We start from the raw sequence: 18,119 nt of genomic DNA, 5'->3' as shown, positions 1-18,119 counted from the left end.
ATTTATTTAAATATAAAGTAACTAGATATTTTCAATTATAGACACTATTTATTGGATATAGATGCTCAATTAAGTGCTTACGTATTATAACGAATTAAACGCCGTCATAACCGGGCCGAAGGCTTTTGATGAACAAGCGTAATGTCGTGACCGTGGCCAGTAAAGGCAATTGTTGATAAAGTCAATTAGCGGTATCGAACTTGGTCTCGTATCGCTGTAATCCCACCCTCCCGTCAGACGTTGAATCCAAGATCGACCATTGGTCGGGTGTTCCGCAGGGCGGAGCCTTGGGCCGATATACTTTTTGTTTCTCCACTTTTGGCTCGATCGTCTATGCTTATTCATAACCAGTCGATTGAAGGCGTTCGTGTGTCATAGTTTATTAATTTGTTGTGTAACGTGTTCTGTGGTGTTGGCGCATCCTCAGTCCAGGATACCTGACATTGAGTGCACTCTTTTAGGAACTTTTTAAGTAAATTCAAGTAAGTTTTTTTAATGTTCTATAGTTTATTGCAACCTTTGTATATGTATTTATAATGAATATTTACAAGATCAATAAAAATCCGAATTTCACACCAGACCCTTTTTGGACATTACAAATTATTAGAAATTATTACTTGATAATATTTCTGAATATTAGGTGTTAACTAAAAGTATACAACATTTAAGTGCTTATAACTATAAATTTTATTATAATCTAAACATCTTCATGGTCGTTAATTTAACTTTGCTTTTACGTCCATAATATTTTAATACTATTGTGAATAAACATTTCGGACTTATTAAATATATTAAAGTAGTAAATTTAACAGATAGACCAATTTTAAATTAAATCGAACAGGTTTCCTGTTTCTGACACGCCCAATTACTAATTAACATCAACAATTAGCCTCTTAATGAGATTATGTTGATTACGAAAGAGCCGCCATTAATCAACGCTAACACGACATTGCCATCATAATTTTGTGGTCAAAAAAGGTTTACTTTTAAACGTATTTGCATAATTAGGTGAATTTTATTGCTTTATTGAATTAGGGCTTATGTCAAACCCAAAATTGAAAACAGCGGGGTTCCTTCTGTTATGTTTATAGCCTGTGTGGTAAGTTTTGTATCGTGTGATGTCTATAAATGTTTAGACTGGACGAATACAATGGACGCCTTATAGTGATCTCGTTAATAGTATTCATATTCGTATTAAATCTGTTTATAACTTTAATGGATATGTTTTATGGCTGTGAGTAAAAATTTTATTACAAAGAAAATAATGGTTTTTATACTACTTGAAATATACGTAACGTTTTATGTTTTACACAAGTTACGCCGGTATTAGGAGATATGTTAAAATTTGACATATAAAAGAAAAGACAGAAATTATTAAATAATCTTACATTACGATATTTTCGATTACCATTTAGTTGAGAGATTGTGAGTCTGTGTCTACTACAAAACTAAGAGTGTTTATTTGAATCGTATTAGGACATATTTCTGCATCAGTTTTGTTGAAAAAATTATGTAGGTGAACTAATCGATCCACCTTCCATAACTTCTAACCCAGATGAGTAGCGATACTAAGTTATACGCCATGCGTATTCACGGTATACTGAGTCATTTATAACTTTAATGTTGATTAATTAAATATTTAAAGCGCAAGATAGCAACAACATTTACTTACTTATAAAACTGATTAGTTTACTACTGATTTCGACTAGTATTTGCCAGTAAACGGTAAGCATGGGATTGGATATACCATATATCCATTTAATTAAAACTTTCTAAATCATACGTATTGACTTCTTTTTATAAATATTGATAGTTCACGTAGGCGGTCAAAAATTCTATAATTTAGGCGTATTCCATCTCTTTCTACCCAATTACCATTTGATATCTCTATAGCAATTACAACGCTATCACCTATTTCAATGCATACGAAATTGAGTTCTCACATAACAATAGGTTCCCCGAGCCTAACTTTTTTACTAAAGGGTTGGACGATCTCAATTCGATTAACATCACCAATTTCAATGACCTCTTGATATGCTTATGATTATTCGGATCGCTTGTTTTGTTATATGCACACGTATGAAGGTCGGAGATCTTTGTTCGCTGGTTTAGGGGATGACTTGCGGATGCCTCAGAAGCAACATTGATTGTATTAGCTTTAATTAGATCTTAATTAACATTCTGATTTCTCATTACACGCTACTCGGCGCTACCAGCGGCGTTTAATAGGAAAGTCGGATGCGATGTTATCTCTAATTTTAATTGTAATCAAATTTTTTGTTTCATTACCGTGATGAAATTAGGCTAGATTTGTGTTAGATTAACTAATGATTGGATTTGAATTATGTATTTCGTGTGCTCTGATTTTTTTAATTGTTTTGCATATTAGCACAATATACTTTTTGTAATAAGCGATAGGGTGACAAATAAAATCCCTTAACACATACGTATTAAATAATAAATGAATGTAATAAATTCAGATACCAAAGTATTTTGGATGTCTGTATACTTTTTTATGTACGAAATAGGTAGGTACTAAGCTTATAGACAAAATATTTTATTCAAAGTTTACGTTTTGAATATAAATTTGCGGGCACTAAATATATACTATTAGCCTACATAATTAAAAGTGAATCTATTATTTTAAAGCTGTTTATATATATTTGCAATACAAATATCGGGGATTAGATTTTTTGTCCATTAGCCTTAGCGAGTGTTAATGGTGTTTGAGATTTGAGTCCTCTAGATAAGCTGAAAGTGGCTGACTCATCCGTGACGGATTCCTGTCTGCTACCTGATAAGGCCTATACACACATTTTTGACAATTCAACCCAACAGATTAAATGTTTTAACTACGTAATTTACGGGCAGACTGTATATACCTTTGTAGTTATTGTTTCATTGGCTATTGAATCCAGAACCACAAGCTTGTGTGGAACATGAACCAACAGTTTTAAGCACCGTATAATTGTTTATATATGTTTAATTATTTATTGTCTTATAACACTAAAATAATTTTTAAAAATGAATAACGTACAAGTGAACGTATATAATATGTAATAAATGTACTCAGTTTCATAAATAACAGAAATTGTAACTTGTCAAATTCATTAAAATATCGAATTCCATTTTCAAATTTTTAATGCCACGAGCCTGGTGACAAAACAGTAGATAATCTACTTGGAACTAATGGAAACGGTTATTATAATCTTCGTATAATCCATGAGGCGCCGCGTGGTCACAATAATTCTATTAAATAGCAGGCGCATGAGTAATCCGATCACGTTTTACATTTTTGAATTTAGAATGTAAAAATAAATACCATTATTTATGTAAAGGTCTATTGCTAATGGTATATAAATTAATTAATCAATAGATTTATTTCCTTACACAATTTCGCAGCTGCTAAAATAAAGTTGAATACTACTTTGTCGTATAGCTTGGTTGTAATACACATTTATATGTGTGTATTTTGTTTGTTACTTTATGACTTTTCATTTAATTATGTATTTGTCCAGCAGATGGATTGTTTTGATGCGCTGTTTTTCTCGGCAATGTTTATCGTGTTAAATCTTGACCTCCATTTAGTACTTTATTTTACTTCTATAAAAACAGTTTTTGTGGTTAATATCTTTTTCTAAAATTCACCAATTTAAATTAATATTATTTGCTTTTATTTTGTCGGTAATAAATGTCGGTAATAATAAAATTTATAATACAATTGATATATTTCTGTTCACAAATAAACCATTATGAGGATTCTTTTGACGAATAAAAACTGACTCAGTGCATATAGCCTTAACCCGGAGTGCTTGGGTTTGATTCACACCGAAACAATAATTGCTATGGGAGGCATGTAATAAGGATCACAATAAAACGCAGTAATACGTTTGTCCCATACGATTATTACGCCATTATATAAGATAAATTTTACGCACATACATTAAACTATTAATATAAAACTAATTTACATAAGCAAACTCAAATAATAAATTACAATTAATAAGAAAATAATGTCTAAATGTTGCCATTAAAAACCTGTCAGAATGTTCGTTAAGGTATAAATTGAATAGCCATATAAGAAAATTATTTCGATATTTAAATGGATAATATATGCAAATAATTTATAATTTAATTAAAGAGTCATAACTTTAATTGACTTTCTTTTATATATCTGTTATATGTCAATTTCTAAAACTATCACTTCCTGCAAATAAGATGTTTTTATATTATATTTAGTATATTTGCATTGAACATTTTTTCAATTTTGGAAGTATATTTAGAAAATGTGACCAATCAAATAATGTTCAGCTAAAATGACACCCAGCTTAAGTTTATGAATTAAAAAAATGTAAAATCTTACTACGCCGGCGCAGGTACAAAAACAAGAGAAGGCAAGTTTTGTCGATCGCGCACTACCGCTTACCAGTAAGCCTCTTAGAGCTAGTATTTGTAATCCAATTACGCTAAACCTAAAGCTATCCATTTGGAAAAAAGGCAATGGAGTGCACACATACACGGAAAATATATTTACTTTTTTGCGTCGTTCTTAGTCAATCCTAAATAAACGAATTATGAATTACAATACTTTTTAGGTATCGTTAAGCAATAGAAAAAAGTTGAAGAATTATTTTTCTATGCATTTGTCGTGCTCGTGACTGCTATTATTATATTAGTATAGGCCACTGGAGTGTCCAATGTATTTAAATGTAATTACATTGGATCCGTAAAATAAAAAAAAAACAGAAAAAAGGTCTCACTGTAAAAATCTGAGGCGGATGCCAAAATTCAACATGTTCGCTCGTAAAAAGTATCTGTTTTCGAATAAAGAACTTTAATTTAGCCTTGAAAGCTAATGGTTTATAATATTTAATTGTAAACCACATTTTTTAATAACCACTTTAAATTACAATATATTTTGACAATTTGGCTGAGCGTACAGCAGTAATAAATCAACTAAAGTAATTGTAATCATACAACTCGTTTGATTACAGTAGGGATAGGTATTAAATTATGTATTGCACAACGATAAAGCTTTTTGCCAAGGGCCTAATTAATTTTTTAAATGAAAGTTGGATTAAATAATGCAGTAAGTGGAGCGGCACGATCAAAAACAAAAATTAACTGAATTTGTAAGAAATTTTCAACATCAGTGCGTATTCGTGACTTTGGCATCAAATACTTTTTTATTTAATTCCAAAATATTTTTTAATTAAATTTCTAATAACAAGCCTTTAAATCAATCTCTGGGCATACTTAACGACTTAAAACTGCATTATTGTAATTTCATGCATCTATGCAGCAAAGGTTACATACGTTTTTTATAATGGATAAATGCCTATCTATCTCAAGCGAAACATCAAGATTCACGCCATATCTAGTGTCACTTAACTTTACTGATTGATATTTACATCTCTCTTAATAATGTGCCGTATGACTTATCTGATAACCATACGGAAATGTGCGACTTCTGGCGGAAATTTATTGTTTCTGTTAAGAAGGTTTAAAAGGTCACTTTTGTATATTGCCTTCTTGTCCATTCTTCTGTGCTCCACAAAAAATCCGTGCAGTACTTTTGACGCAGCTGGCTGCTTCATTTTCCGCCGAGTTAAAATTTAAAATTATCTTAAAATTAGTTCAGAAGTAAGAAAATATTTTACATGAAGTTTTTTCTTTCTCAATAAAACAGAGAATATATCTTCATTGTAGATATAAGTCTCAAACCTATAAATATATTCAACTACTCAAGCGGAAAACTAAACTTCTTGATTACCCTCATTTAATTTAAACATTTTTTATCGTAATGAAACTGTTTTTATGTTGTTCTTGAAACTAGTTAAAATTCTCATAAATACCGCTGTTGAGTTTAATTTACTGAATATAAAATAAACTACAAAAAATATAAAGGTTATTTGGAAGATATAGATCAAGTTACTAAATCCTACTATAACAATTATGCTTTTATTAGAGTTACAGTTACATAATTCAATTACATAGTTTTTTATTGCGACACTAAGTTTTACGGGTCGGTGTCTTACTGGTTGAGTTATTGGAGACATTACAAACGATTGCATAAGTTATATACATAATAATTAAAATAAACAGAAAATGTGTCTTTCACTGTATGGAATTTAATTAGCCTCGTTCTTGATAGTTTAGATTTTCATACAAATTATTTTTAGTTGTTTATGGCCCGGGTCCTTCCAGTTAGCTAGCTACCCGCTGCAAACTTAAACGATGATACATATCAACTGTAAGTTTTAGTGTCTAATAAATATACATAATTTTATTATTTCTTTGAATCAATAACATACGAATAAAACTTACGGCAATGAAGCGTAGCTTTTTCATAATTAAGCTTTTCACAGTCACGTAAAAGGCAGATGTCATGGCAGGTGTCGTTCTGCATCATAGATCAGCTATTAGCGGTCTCTGACCAAGAATTCGAAGAAAAGATATTTCACGCTAATTGCATACTTTCTCTTCCTTCCCATTTTTAGTTTAATATAATTTTAATTAATTTATAAACGATTTAAATTTGTCCTTAAATATTGTCTGTTTATATTTTTTATTAATGGCATTATTCATTAAAATGGATTTAGTTGTTTTGGTCGTGATGATAGGTCGTAGTAGTGTAAACACGAAAACTGTTGGTTAAATGACATCAAATTCGAGTAACTCGTAATAAATGAACGCGTTTTAATCCCGTAGTAAGTTTATGTTCAAATGCTTAATAGATTCATAGTTTATTCTACATGAAGAATATTTTTTTTGCTAATTTAACCGCAGAATTAGCTTAAAAGTTTAACTAATTTAAAAATTAACTAATTACATTTTGTGAAAATACCCAATTTACTTTTAAATTAAATAAACTTATTTTAATTAAGTCACAAATTTTAGTAGTAAAAGTCAGTTTTAATTTTTGAAACTACTAGACTTGTTATTTAACAAAATATTAACGTTTGTGAGGTAAATAACATAATAATAATTTTAAGCTGTGCTTAAGCATAAACATGTTGATTTCTGAGCCATGAAGATGCTTAGAATATTATGAACCTATAATGTCAACGCACTTTTTTTAAATAAACGTTTAATAAAAACGATTTGTTATACTGGATCATATTGTATAGACTGACTGAATTTTCTATTAACAAAACTAATTTTCCGATTAAATGATTTTGACAAACGGTTTTACTGATTTAAAACGGGTTCAATTATACTAATTACACATTGAAATATTGGATCGTACAATCTGTATGCTTTTTAAGTGTATTTTTTTCATTATATTCTCTTTCATTTTAAAATAACGAATGGACATAATTCTTTACAAGACTATATCAAACCTTTTTCCTTAGTATCGAAGGATGGGTGTATCTGAACACGTATCATCTGTTGATCTTCCATCGATGGACCCTGACCGGCCTGGCTCCAGCAGTGGGGCTGACGATGAAGACATTCCTAGAAGGAAACAACGTCGCTACAGAACGACCTTCACCAGCTACCAGTTGGATGAATTGGAAAAAGCCTTTGGAAGAACGCATTATCCCGATGTTTTTACTAGGTATTTATTTATTATTACTAGTTATTAGTTCATATAAAACCTTAATTTTTGTAATACTATCTTTGGTTTGGTACTAAAAACGAACGTTATAACACTTGGTTTACCCTCAGTTTTATGTATCTGTTGCCTTGTGTGTCCGCAACAAGCCGGTGTTTTTTTACATAGAAAGAAAAGAGTATTGGTTCCTATTCGAACGCACGGCCTGTGGGATTGGAGTCCCGCTCACAAGGCTAACACGCCCTGGAGTTTGCCCAAGAAATTTGAAAAAATAATACGACAGCTTTATAGTCGAGAGACACCATAAAGATATGTTTTTTATATATTGTTATTTTTGCAGGGAAGAACTTGCTTTGAAAATTGGATTGACTGAAGCCAGAATACAAGTGAGTATTTCTAAAAACCTATCTATCAGAAACTTACATCTGAACACAAAAATAACAATACAAGCTTTAACAGGCAAACACAGCTTGCTTTATGCATAATAACTATTGCTTACTAACAGAATAAACAATAAACATGTGATATGACAGCGAGAGATATAAGTGGTAGGATAAAATTGGAAAAATTACAAAATAACTGTGAATGTATATATTAATAATTGTTAAAATTAATCGCCTTTTAAACTGTGTCTTTATTGTATCAGCGTATTCGTGAATGCATCACTGTATTCGTATAGAACGATGAAATACTCGCAAAACAAATAAGTGCTTAAGTCAAAACTATTTTTATTTTGAAATAAGGAGGTGCTCCAGCCCTTGATCTTGGACTTCTATATAACTGGTGTAGATTTCTAAATATCTGATATATATACTACGTACATAAATAGTTAAATACACAACCTACATACATAAATAGTAAAATAATAGATAAATGGTTAAAGGTTGGTAGACTCAGTTTCCTCACTTAAGACTCTCATTAGGTGCGTAATGTCCCGTCTAACTAAGCCAACCTAGCTCCTTCCAGAAGTACAGAAGTTTCCTGGGCACTGCGCAGGCTTCACGGAGCGACCTCAGTGCTCCGAGGATTTCTTTACGTTGGTTAGCTACAGCCATACATGGTTAACTGGTGGCAGAGCCGTAATTTTAGTCGTAATGATATTTCTTTCACTGTATGACGAAGCATGAATATTATTGAGAAAGTAGATAAATATGTATACTTTGAACGCACGAACGGATTGAAAAACGCTCGCTTTGCTTCTGGTAAAATAATCTGTCTTTAAAGTTTAAAAACTGTAAAATTCCCCGTAACGTATCCATAATTTTAGAACAATAGTAAATAAAATATTAACACCAAACCTTCGCCAATCTAACAACGATCAATTACAAAGGAACAAAAAAGTATTCGTCAAATTTTAAATGTTAATATTTTTCTCACGTCCATACTTAATGATGGTGTCCCCATTAACCGTTGATTAAAGGGACATTCCCATTAACTGAGTGCACAACTTAACGACTTTACGATAAAAACATAGAATCACATCTATTACAATCGAATAGAGGGCATTAAAATAATTATAACGAAAGTAAAGCGGTTTTTCTCTACATAAATGGGATTATGATTACACGTTTCGTTTAAGTGCGCTTTGTTCGAAGAAAAATCGCGATTATTAACGTTGAGCCATTAGTATTTTTAAATATTGTTAGATTTGTTTTATGTAAATTTGTTCTTGCGAGTATCGTACAAAGCCTAGGCTACACAATGATAAATGCGTACCGATACTTAAGCCAGACTAGCTCCTTCCAGAAGTACAGAAGTTTCCTGGGCACTGCGCAGGCTTCACGGAGCGACCTCAGTGCTCCGAGGATTTCTGTACGTTGGTTAGCTACAGCCATGCATGGTTAACTGGTGGCAGAGCCGCATTAGTCCTTACGATATTTCTTTCACTGTATGGCTTTATTTTATGCAATTACTGCAATATGATTAGAAATATTAAATTGATTAAGGTGAAATAAATAGTTTGTTTATTTCTCAAATGCTACATATTTTGATACATAAATTTAAAACAATTAGTCACGCTATAATGTATTTAGGTCTGGGCTTCAATTTTCTGTATCTGTTTCATGATCATTTGCCCAAACTAATATGCAAATAGGTGATCAATCTCCAGTTCTTGATACACGCCATCAACTTTGTGGGTCGTGCGGTTTCCTCACGATGCTTTCCTTCACCATACGAGCGAACATTACTTGGGCACATAGTCAGAAAGTCCTTTGGTGCACAGCCACGGACCAAACCTACGACCTACCTAACTACTAAAACACAAAATTTAATAACTACTCAATACATAAAACAATTAAAAATCTTCGATCTACTCAATTGAAAATTATGATGGTCCGTCATATATAAAAATGTAAAAATTAAAAAAGTTATATACAATGACAAAGTAGACTTATATTATCATTTCAATACTATTTTATATATAGATACACAATCTAATTAAACCTTTACCCTTAAAAACCTAAAGCAATACCTAGAGAATAATTAGTCATTAATAAGCCATAAACGTTCCAATAATTATGGCAATAAATATCTCCTTATGGCCTCAAACCATGGTCGTACTCTTACGAGTAACAGGAATGCCATCATTCGTGCCATATTGGTTTATAACGTCTTAATAATAAAGCGAAAATATTTTAACGGGCTTTAACCACTGCTTATTAACACATACGAGTATATTTCCGTAATAGGATCGTGTCACGTTAGTTATTTGCGTAAAAACTGTTCATCAATACTATAAGGCTTATTATAATGATTGAAGTTGCAATCAGATAAAAACGGAAATCAGAAAAAAAATCTTTTGGATACTCAATAAATATTCTGGAATATAAATAAATTTTTTTGAATATTAATTTTTTTAATGAATATACATAATATTTTATGTTAATTGACTTTGCAAGGTTATAGATTTAACAGTTTAAGAATTAATTATTTAATCTCCACTAAGACGTAATAATTTTGAATTTGGTCGTATTTGTATTTAAGCTTTTTTAAGCGTATTATGATTAGTTCGTTCATTGTTCTCTATCCAAATGTATGTATTAAAGTAATAGTTGCATTTTCACCACAGACTAGTTGAATTTAAGAAAACAATCATTATTAATAAAACCTCTTTCCTAAGGTATGGTTTCAAAACCGGCGAGCAAAGTGGCGTAAACAAGAAAAGGTCGGCCCACACGCTCACCCCTACAGCGGGTATCTGGGTAGCGGCCAACCCCTCCCTCCGCCGACGAGTCTACCTCCACCCCCTCACCCTCTGTCTCAACTAGGCTTTAGCTTGAGAAAGCCATTTGATAATGCTTTAGTTTCATTCAGGTAATTATTTTTTTAATGAAAATGAAAAAAAAATTATATCACTTTGTAAATACCTTGTAATTATGTTTATTTATGTAATTTTTATTTTTCGTGACAGGTACGCGAACACCCCACTCTTTGGAGCTCAATACTTACCACCGCTATCACGGCCGCCGCTCTACCCGCTTTACGCTTCTTCGCCCGCTCATCTCCACTCGCTCCTTGCTAATTTGACCGTACCCGAAGCGCCACGCTTTTCGCCACATCAATACACGGATCACACGGAACGAGTGCCCCCTGAGATCAGGGTGTCCTCTGAAAGGTCACGGTCGCCAGCTCCTTCCATTTCGCCTCCTATTTCGCCGGGAAGTGAGTCCATACAAGTGGACGACGCGACGTCAAGTATAACTGCCCTTAGATTAGCTGCAAGAGAACATGAAATTCGGTTAGAGTTATTGCGGCAAAGGGCTGATCTGATGTGCTAATTATATGTATAAAATATAAGCCTCAATTCACAGCAGCACCAAATTATTATATTAAAAAAAGAAATGTTATTTTGTATGATGTAAAAAAAATATCAATTGACGTCAACATAAAATTTTCGTTTGTAATTAATTTCCCCAAAACTAGATAATTAAACACATTATTTTGAATTTAGGTTAAAAATGGTTTACATTTTGGAAAAATCATTGTTCCTTATTTGAATTCACGAAAACATTTGAGGCTTTTATAACGCAATTGAATATGAATCTTAGTTATTCCGTGGGATTTGTTTAGACCTTACTGGATGTTGGATAATTGTATTGGAACACGACTGTTTTATTGTAAATAAAGTTAGGATTTACATAAGTTATTTGTATGATGTAGATTAAATATTCCGTCCATTATTAACTGATTGTAACGGCTAAAGTATTATTAGAATAAATGTATTTTTGTGTAACATATTATTTTATTTATGATTCTCGTTACTTAATTTAATTATACAGACAATTCTCTAACATGAAACTAAACATTTTCTTATATATGAAACAAAGTTGGGTATGTTGGAGAACTTACAATTTTAGAACGGCTTGACCGACTGTCCAATTTTTAAATTGTTCTGTTTGTCTTAGTCCCGAATTGCAGAATAATATTAACAAAATCGAAAATATATTGGTTTCACAACTGTCAAACATTTAAAGTTTTTCCCATCAGTAGACACTCCCTTAAAAAAAATGTGTGCGTGTCCAGTACACGTAAGAAGTAAAACTTCTTTATGACCTTTTTTCGAAAAAAATGCAACTTTACAGAAATTGTTTAAATAAAGTTTAACATAAGGCTTTTATTATCATAGACATGAATACAAATAATACAATTATATCATTTTATCTTATTACTACTAAGATTATTACAGAATTTCATTAATTGTAATAGAATTATTACTATCATAGTCATTGTTATTATATATTTTTGTTATTAATGGCTTCGAATCAACCGTGGCCGGGACAAGAAAAAGATGGCGCGTAACGAAAAAATGTGACGCGTAACCGAAAAATGTAACGGTATTTTTTTTACAACGCCGATTAAGAAGTTTAATTTCAATTACACACGATTATCGTATATATACGATAAATAAAGGGTTCGTTGACTTTTCGAGGGTACGAAGATCGTATAAGTATATGCAAAGCTACTAAACTTAATGCTGGGGGTGGTGAGTAACCCAAGTTTTAAAGAGGTCGGTTGCTTTGTACCCTTAGGATACGTGCGACGGCAAAAGCCAAGGTTGTTTGCGATACTAAGGCCCAGAACCAGTCTGTTGCAGAGATCCCCGTTAACAATAAATAAAAATATATATATACGTAAATAAATTATATAATGGCAAAATACCAGCAATCGGTACATAAGACAGATTTGATTGCTGGTGAAATTTTGTGTTAAGGCACACGAGGAGGAACCTGCTATTTTTAAAATATCGTGAAATTGTGTAGTACAATAAATATATTTAACATCAAATAAAATCTTGCCTCAAAATGATTGAATAATTGAACAATTCGCCAGGTTATTTCCCAACAATCTTGAATTATATAAAATATTTGTGAATCTTCATAAGGTAATTACCCAGACAAGGCCGGGTGAAGGGACTAGTACGTGTCTAATTATGTGGCCTCACCCGAATTTGTGGTCGGTAAACACAGCTTCTTGGTTCTATGCTAATTATGGTAAAAATCATATTCGGCCTTCAAAGTACTAAAAAGCTTTCTTGATCTCGGCTGACTCATATGGAATTTCGGAAGGTTTTAGTCGTCAGTACGCTTACTATGTAACTTATAGCGATTCCGATTTTAAAATGAGCATAAGTAAAGGCTTTCTTGGTCTCGGCTGACTCGTATGGAATTTCGGAAGGTTTTAGTCGTCAGCACGCTTACTATGTAACTTATAGCGATTCCGATTTTAAAATGAGCATAAGTAAAGGCTTTCTTGGTCTCAGCTGACTCATATGGAATTTCGGAAGGTTTTAGTCGTCAGTACGCTTACTATGTAACTTATAGCGATTCCGATTTTAAAATGAGCATAAGTAAAGGCTTTCATGGTCTCAGCTGACTCATATGGAATTTCGGAAGGTTTTAGTCGTCAGCACGCTTACTATGTAACTTATAGCGATTCCGATTTTAAAATGAGCATAAGTAAAGGCTTTCTTGGTCTCAGCTGACTCATATGGAATTTCGGAAGGTTTTAATCGTCAGTACGCTTACTATGTAACTTATAGCGATTCCGATTTTAAAATGAGCATAAGTGAAGGCTTTCTTGGTCTCAGCTGACTCATATGGAATTTCGAAAGGTTTTAGTCGTCAGTACGCTTACTATGTAACTTATAGCGATTCCGATTTTAAAATGAGCATAAGTAAAGGCTTTCTTGGTCTCAGCTGACTCATATGGAATTTCGGAAGGTTTTAGTCGTCAGCACGCTTACTATGTATCTTCAATAGCAATTTGTAAATGAGCTTTTTAACTAATGATTTTTAGCGTGCGCTTCGGACATGGAAATTAGATTTCGTCGACATAATTTGGAATCGGCCCTTTTTTAAGACTAAAATCTAGAGAAACCCTGCAGTTCAGAATTAGCAGATGTGTAAAAGCGTTTCTTTTATAAAGACATTAAAAAATTCAAACATATAACAGATATGTTTCCATTGTATATATATGTCACCTCTGTATATATTCATCCCTTTTAATATGTGGGAATTCTCATTTACTTTAGCTAAACGACTCGTTAATATTTTTATACACTAAAGGTGAATGATTTTTAAACTTTTATTTAATAAACATCAAAACTTTTATTATTATTTATTTGACAAACAATTACACGCGTCTTTTGTGATGATAATGGTAATCATAACATTTTATGATTTTCGATCGACGTCAAGCTAGTGATGCCATCATATTATCAGTTAATATCGATATTTTACGATCAAATATTTAATAAAGTAGACTCTTGCACCTCGTAAAATAACTATAGAATTTTAAGCTTTCGATAAATTGTCATAAGATTTCATCGGCTCATTTGCTTTGATTAACTGGGTATGGATTTATGAATATTAAACATTGATTTGATTGTGTTTACGGTAATAATTTTAGGGTCAATATTAATGTGTGGGGTACAGAAATATATACTATTTTTATAGAATTATCTAACTGCCCCCTGCAAATGGGCAGGAGGCTCACCTATGCCCACACTTTCAAAGCCAGAAGAAAGCGAGTGCACCGGCCTTGTAAAAGTTGGTATGCTATATAGCGTGTATTATGAATCGCGTTGTTGTAATGTCCGACTTTCTTTGCCAAGAGATTTTCTTGTACCTGTATTAACAGATAATATTGTTCATATTGTAATTCATTGAAATTATTTTCGTGCGGATATTTTAGTTGCTACATAGGCTCTAAACTTTTATGCGGGTATAGTATAGAATAATATGTAATGGTCTGTGTGATTAATGAATTATAATTTTTTACCTATAAATATCCCTTTATATGATAAGAGTACATCACTAGGGTCGTTTAATTTTTTAGTGCACAACTCAGACAGCCACTCGCATATTCTAACTTTTATTAACTGATATTTAGGTATGAAACTTTATTACATATCATAAATTAAGTTAAGGGATAAAGACGTTTTGTTAGCGAGAAACGACGCTGAGGTATTTTCATTAAAATTATATTAAAGCTTTGTTAATATAGCGATTTAATAGACTGCACGGAATCAATTTGTTCGGTGATTTTATTGTTCGTATTGTCAGTGAATTATTTGGCTTATGAGAATTGTTTATAGACTTTTGATATACAGTTATTTACAAGTTAAGAAGATAATATCTAAGTGTGATACAATAATCATGTTTATTTATATATTATTTGTGAAAAAAGTTTCACGTGCTTAGCAAGCATTGTTTCGCGTAGATAGAGGAAATTAAATTATGATATTATGCAAGTCGCAGAGGTATGTAAACTTAGTTTTTGTTGGGTGAAAATAAAAGTAGGTAATTTATCTTTATATGTATATACGGGTGACTCTTGATATATTTTTTCTTTCAACAGAAGATGAGAAAGAAAACGAAGAGCCGCTAACTTTGGTTACATCACGTGAGGCAAAGAACTGTCTTAAACCCTCGAAACCGACACAAATAATTACTTTGCAACTCTCACTACTATCAGAAATTATTTGGACAAAGAAAGACTAAAGTCTAATGTATATATATATATATATATATATAAATATAGTGTATGCTATATATATGTCGTTACATTAAGGGTGTGTATTTTCTATGTGTGAGTGAGTATCTGCTTTTAAATCGCAAATTAGTTATTTCTCCTCGTACGTTGCGAGAACAGCCAATCTGCAAGTATAAGATATGATTTCCTTGTGATGTTCACCCGTAAAAGTGGTACCTAAGCGCAAAAACTTGAACTTAATCACTAGGTTTTACTGCTCCAAAATATAGACTATAAAAATTAGCCAATTAGGCTAAAACCTATTAACTAGTCATAGCAATTAATGAAAATTATTTATGACAACCTCATAAATGTTTATAACTTTGATTAGTGATTGCCGATAATTTACATTAATACATAGAAATTGATGAAAAACGAATTGTCAGGGGTGTGCCGAATAAATTTTACTATACATATATTAAGAGGGTGTGTCTGTCTGAAATATAGTATATCATTTCACGATACTAGTGAACGCACTACTTATGGAAACAATGATGTCGCGCGGCTTCGATTTAAAATTTGACTGTCAAAAACGTTTTGAAAATATATTAGGCTATAAATATTTTCTGTTATAAAACAAGAGACAAACGGACAGGAGGCTCACCTGATGTAAAATGATATAATTGCTAGAGTTTGAGTGTGTTGCCAGCCTTTTAAGAATTAATGGGCTCATTTCTTGAAGGACTTGAATTACATTTACGTACTTAAAAACTGGCGTAAATTGTAAAAATATTTTACTCATGAATTGTCGATTTGATATTCAAAAGAAATTAAAAATAGTTATATGATAATAACAACTATAGAATTAAATACATTGCTAAGACACTGACAATTCTATTTCCAAATTAACGAAATAGAACGTCCTATAATAGAAATGAATAGAATTGTCATAAAACGTCCTCTTATAACGAATTTATTTATAATATTGGTTACGTAATAACAATATTAATCATTGTTTATAAATGCGCATGGGCAAAGTCTACTAGTGATTTAAAACTCGAGCGACATTATTGGAACTTACAACTTACTACTAAAGGTGTCTCAGTAAGAGTGCACATTTTAAAATAAAAACAATTATTTTATGACAGAGCTGTTGTGATATTTGTATTGTATTGTAAAGAAGATATGTGAAATTAAAGCTTGGCACAGCTTTTTGTGTCTCAAAGAACGTATAAGTAGTAGTATGTGGACTTAATTTCAGCACTTGTACAGTCCTGGCTAATTCACGAAGCCTAGCTTCTTCCAGAAGCAGCATTGCTCCGAGGATTTCTGTTCGTTGGGAAGCCACAGCCACGCATTCCAAGACTACGTGGGTGACTGATGACTGTCTGTCACGCCTGGGAGAAAGAGTTCTTTATTAAGGAGACAGTGGCTCGTAATTGTCCCTTTAATTATTTTAGTAGTTTAGTAGTGAAGTTTGAAGAATGTATCAGTAAAACCGCTTAGGACAAAACCTTTAAAAATATATTCCCAATTCCTAACAGTTCCATAAACAAAGCCGGGGTCAAAACAAGTTGAATCTACTAATTTTCGGATCATAAACGCCTCGTTAACTCTAATGACGACATATGGCCATGAGAAACGGTAACGATTATGATTTTAGAATTTCCTGTTTATTTTTAATTAATTATTGGAATTCTTTACCATTCACAAACTAAGGTTCTATTTAAATAAAACATTTGTATGTGTTTGTGTGTTCATCGTTTTTAAACAAAAGTTTATTTGAAGTATTCAATAATTACCGATATAAATGTCGCTGGCTTGATATTTATAACGGTATGTAAATCCCATTGGCACCTTTGGTGGTGACGGTGACGGATTTCTCTAGAATGCACTTCTTCAGGATCACACTTAGGTGGCCTGAAAAGGTTATAGGCTGTTATAGAAAATATCTTTAAAAAAAATAGAATTTGTTTCGATTAATCAATATAGTGGTTATATATATTATAATACGGTTGAAGCATAAATATAATTTTAACTAGCACGTCAAACGTCATGGGTTCGGGTATGTCAAAGACAAATTGACAATTTTCATCTTGGCAGTCAAAGGATTTTAATATAATTTACCACAAAAAGTATTATAGTGCATACGTTAAAAATACAGTGGGTATCATTTAAGAAAACAAGTGATATGTGAACTTGAATGCAGAAAAATAAGTGAAAATTTGGGACCGAAACTTGGGAAATTTGGGACTTGGCTTAAAGGTCCCGTTATCAGAACATAAAATTTTATATTCTGGTAACGCTTTTGGTGTTGATTATTATTTGCGAATTGCGGCTTTTCGTGATAGAACCCAGAAGAGGTTTACACCCAAAGCAATATTTAAAAATTTGATTAACAGAATTAGTAATCTATAAACAACTTTAAAATCGAAACGAATAAACCTAATAGCAATAAAGTATTCAATAATTGAACACATCTATAATGAATCGGGACGGAACGTTTTACAATCCACGAATCCTCCGGCCAAATTTAAACTAATTTATGTTGATTGAATTTATAATAGAAACTATCAACACGCCGTCC

The 18,119-nt window shown here is 31.9% G+C and overlaps 1 protein-coding gene across 1 annotated transcript; it reads left to right on the top strand.

Annotated features, from left to right (window-relative positions):
- Positions 1 to 367: 367 nt before the first annotated feature.
- LOC123708524 (homeobox protein aristaless-like) lies at positions 368 to 11,410 on the top strand. Its single transcript, XM_045659281.1, has 5 exons — positions 368 to 482; positions 7,356 to 7,561; positions 7,899 to 7,944; positions 10,680 to 10,873; positions 10,971 to 11,410. Exons 2-5 carry the CDS (start codon positions 7,365 to 7,367, stop codon positions 11,335 to 11,337), a joined length of 804 nt encoding a protein of 267 aa, XP_045515237.1. The 5' UTR covers positions 368 to 482; positions 7,356 to 7,364; the 3' UTR covers positions 11,338 to 11,410.
- Positions 11,411 to 18,119: the final 6,709 nt, after the last annotated feature.

This window comes from Pieris brassicae, chromosome 4 (genome assembly GCF_905147105.1).
Source record: "Pieris brassicae chromosome 4, ilPieBrab1.1, whole genome shotgun sequence".
Lineage (NCBI taxonomy): Eukaryota > Metazoa > Arthropoda > Insecta > Lepidoptera > Pieridae > Pieris > Pieris brassicae.
This window is presented reverse-complemented; position numbering and strand designations above follow the sequence as displayed.

Coding starts and splice junctions, on each gene's coding strand:
- LOC123708524 (XM_045659281.1), top strand. CDS start 7,365: ATGGGTGTATCTGAACACGTATCATCTGTTGATCTTCCATCGATGGAC. Junction 7,562..7,898: donor TATCCCGATGTTTTTACTAG/GTATTTATTTAT, acceptor TTATTTTTGCAG/GGAAGAACTTGCTTTGAAAA. Junction 7,945..10,679: donor TGACTGAAGCCAGAATACAA/GTGAGTATTTCT, acceptor CTCTTTCCTAAG/GTATGGTTTCAAAACCGGCG.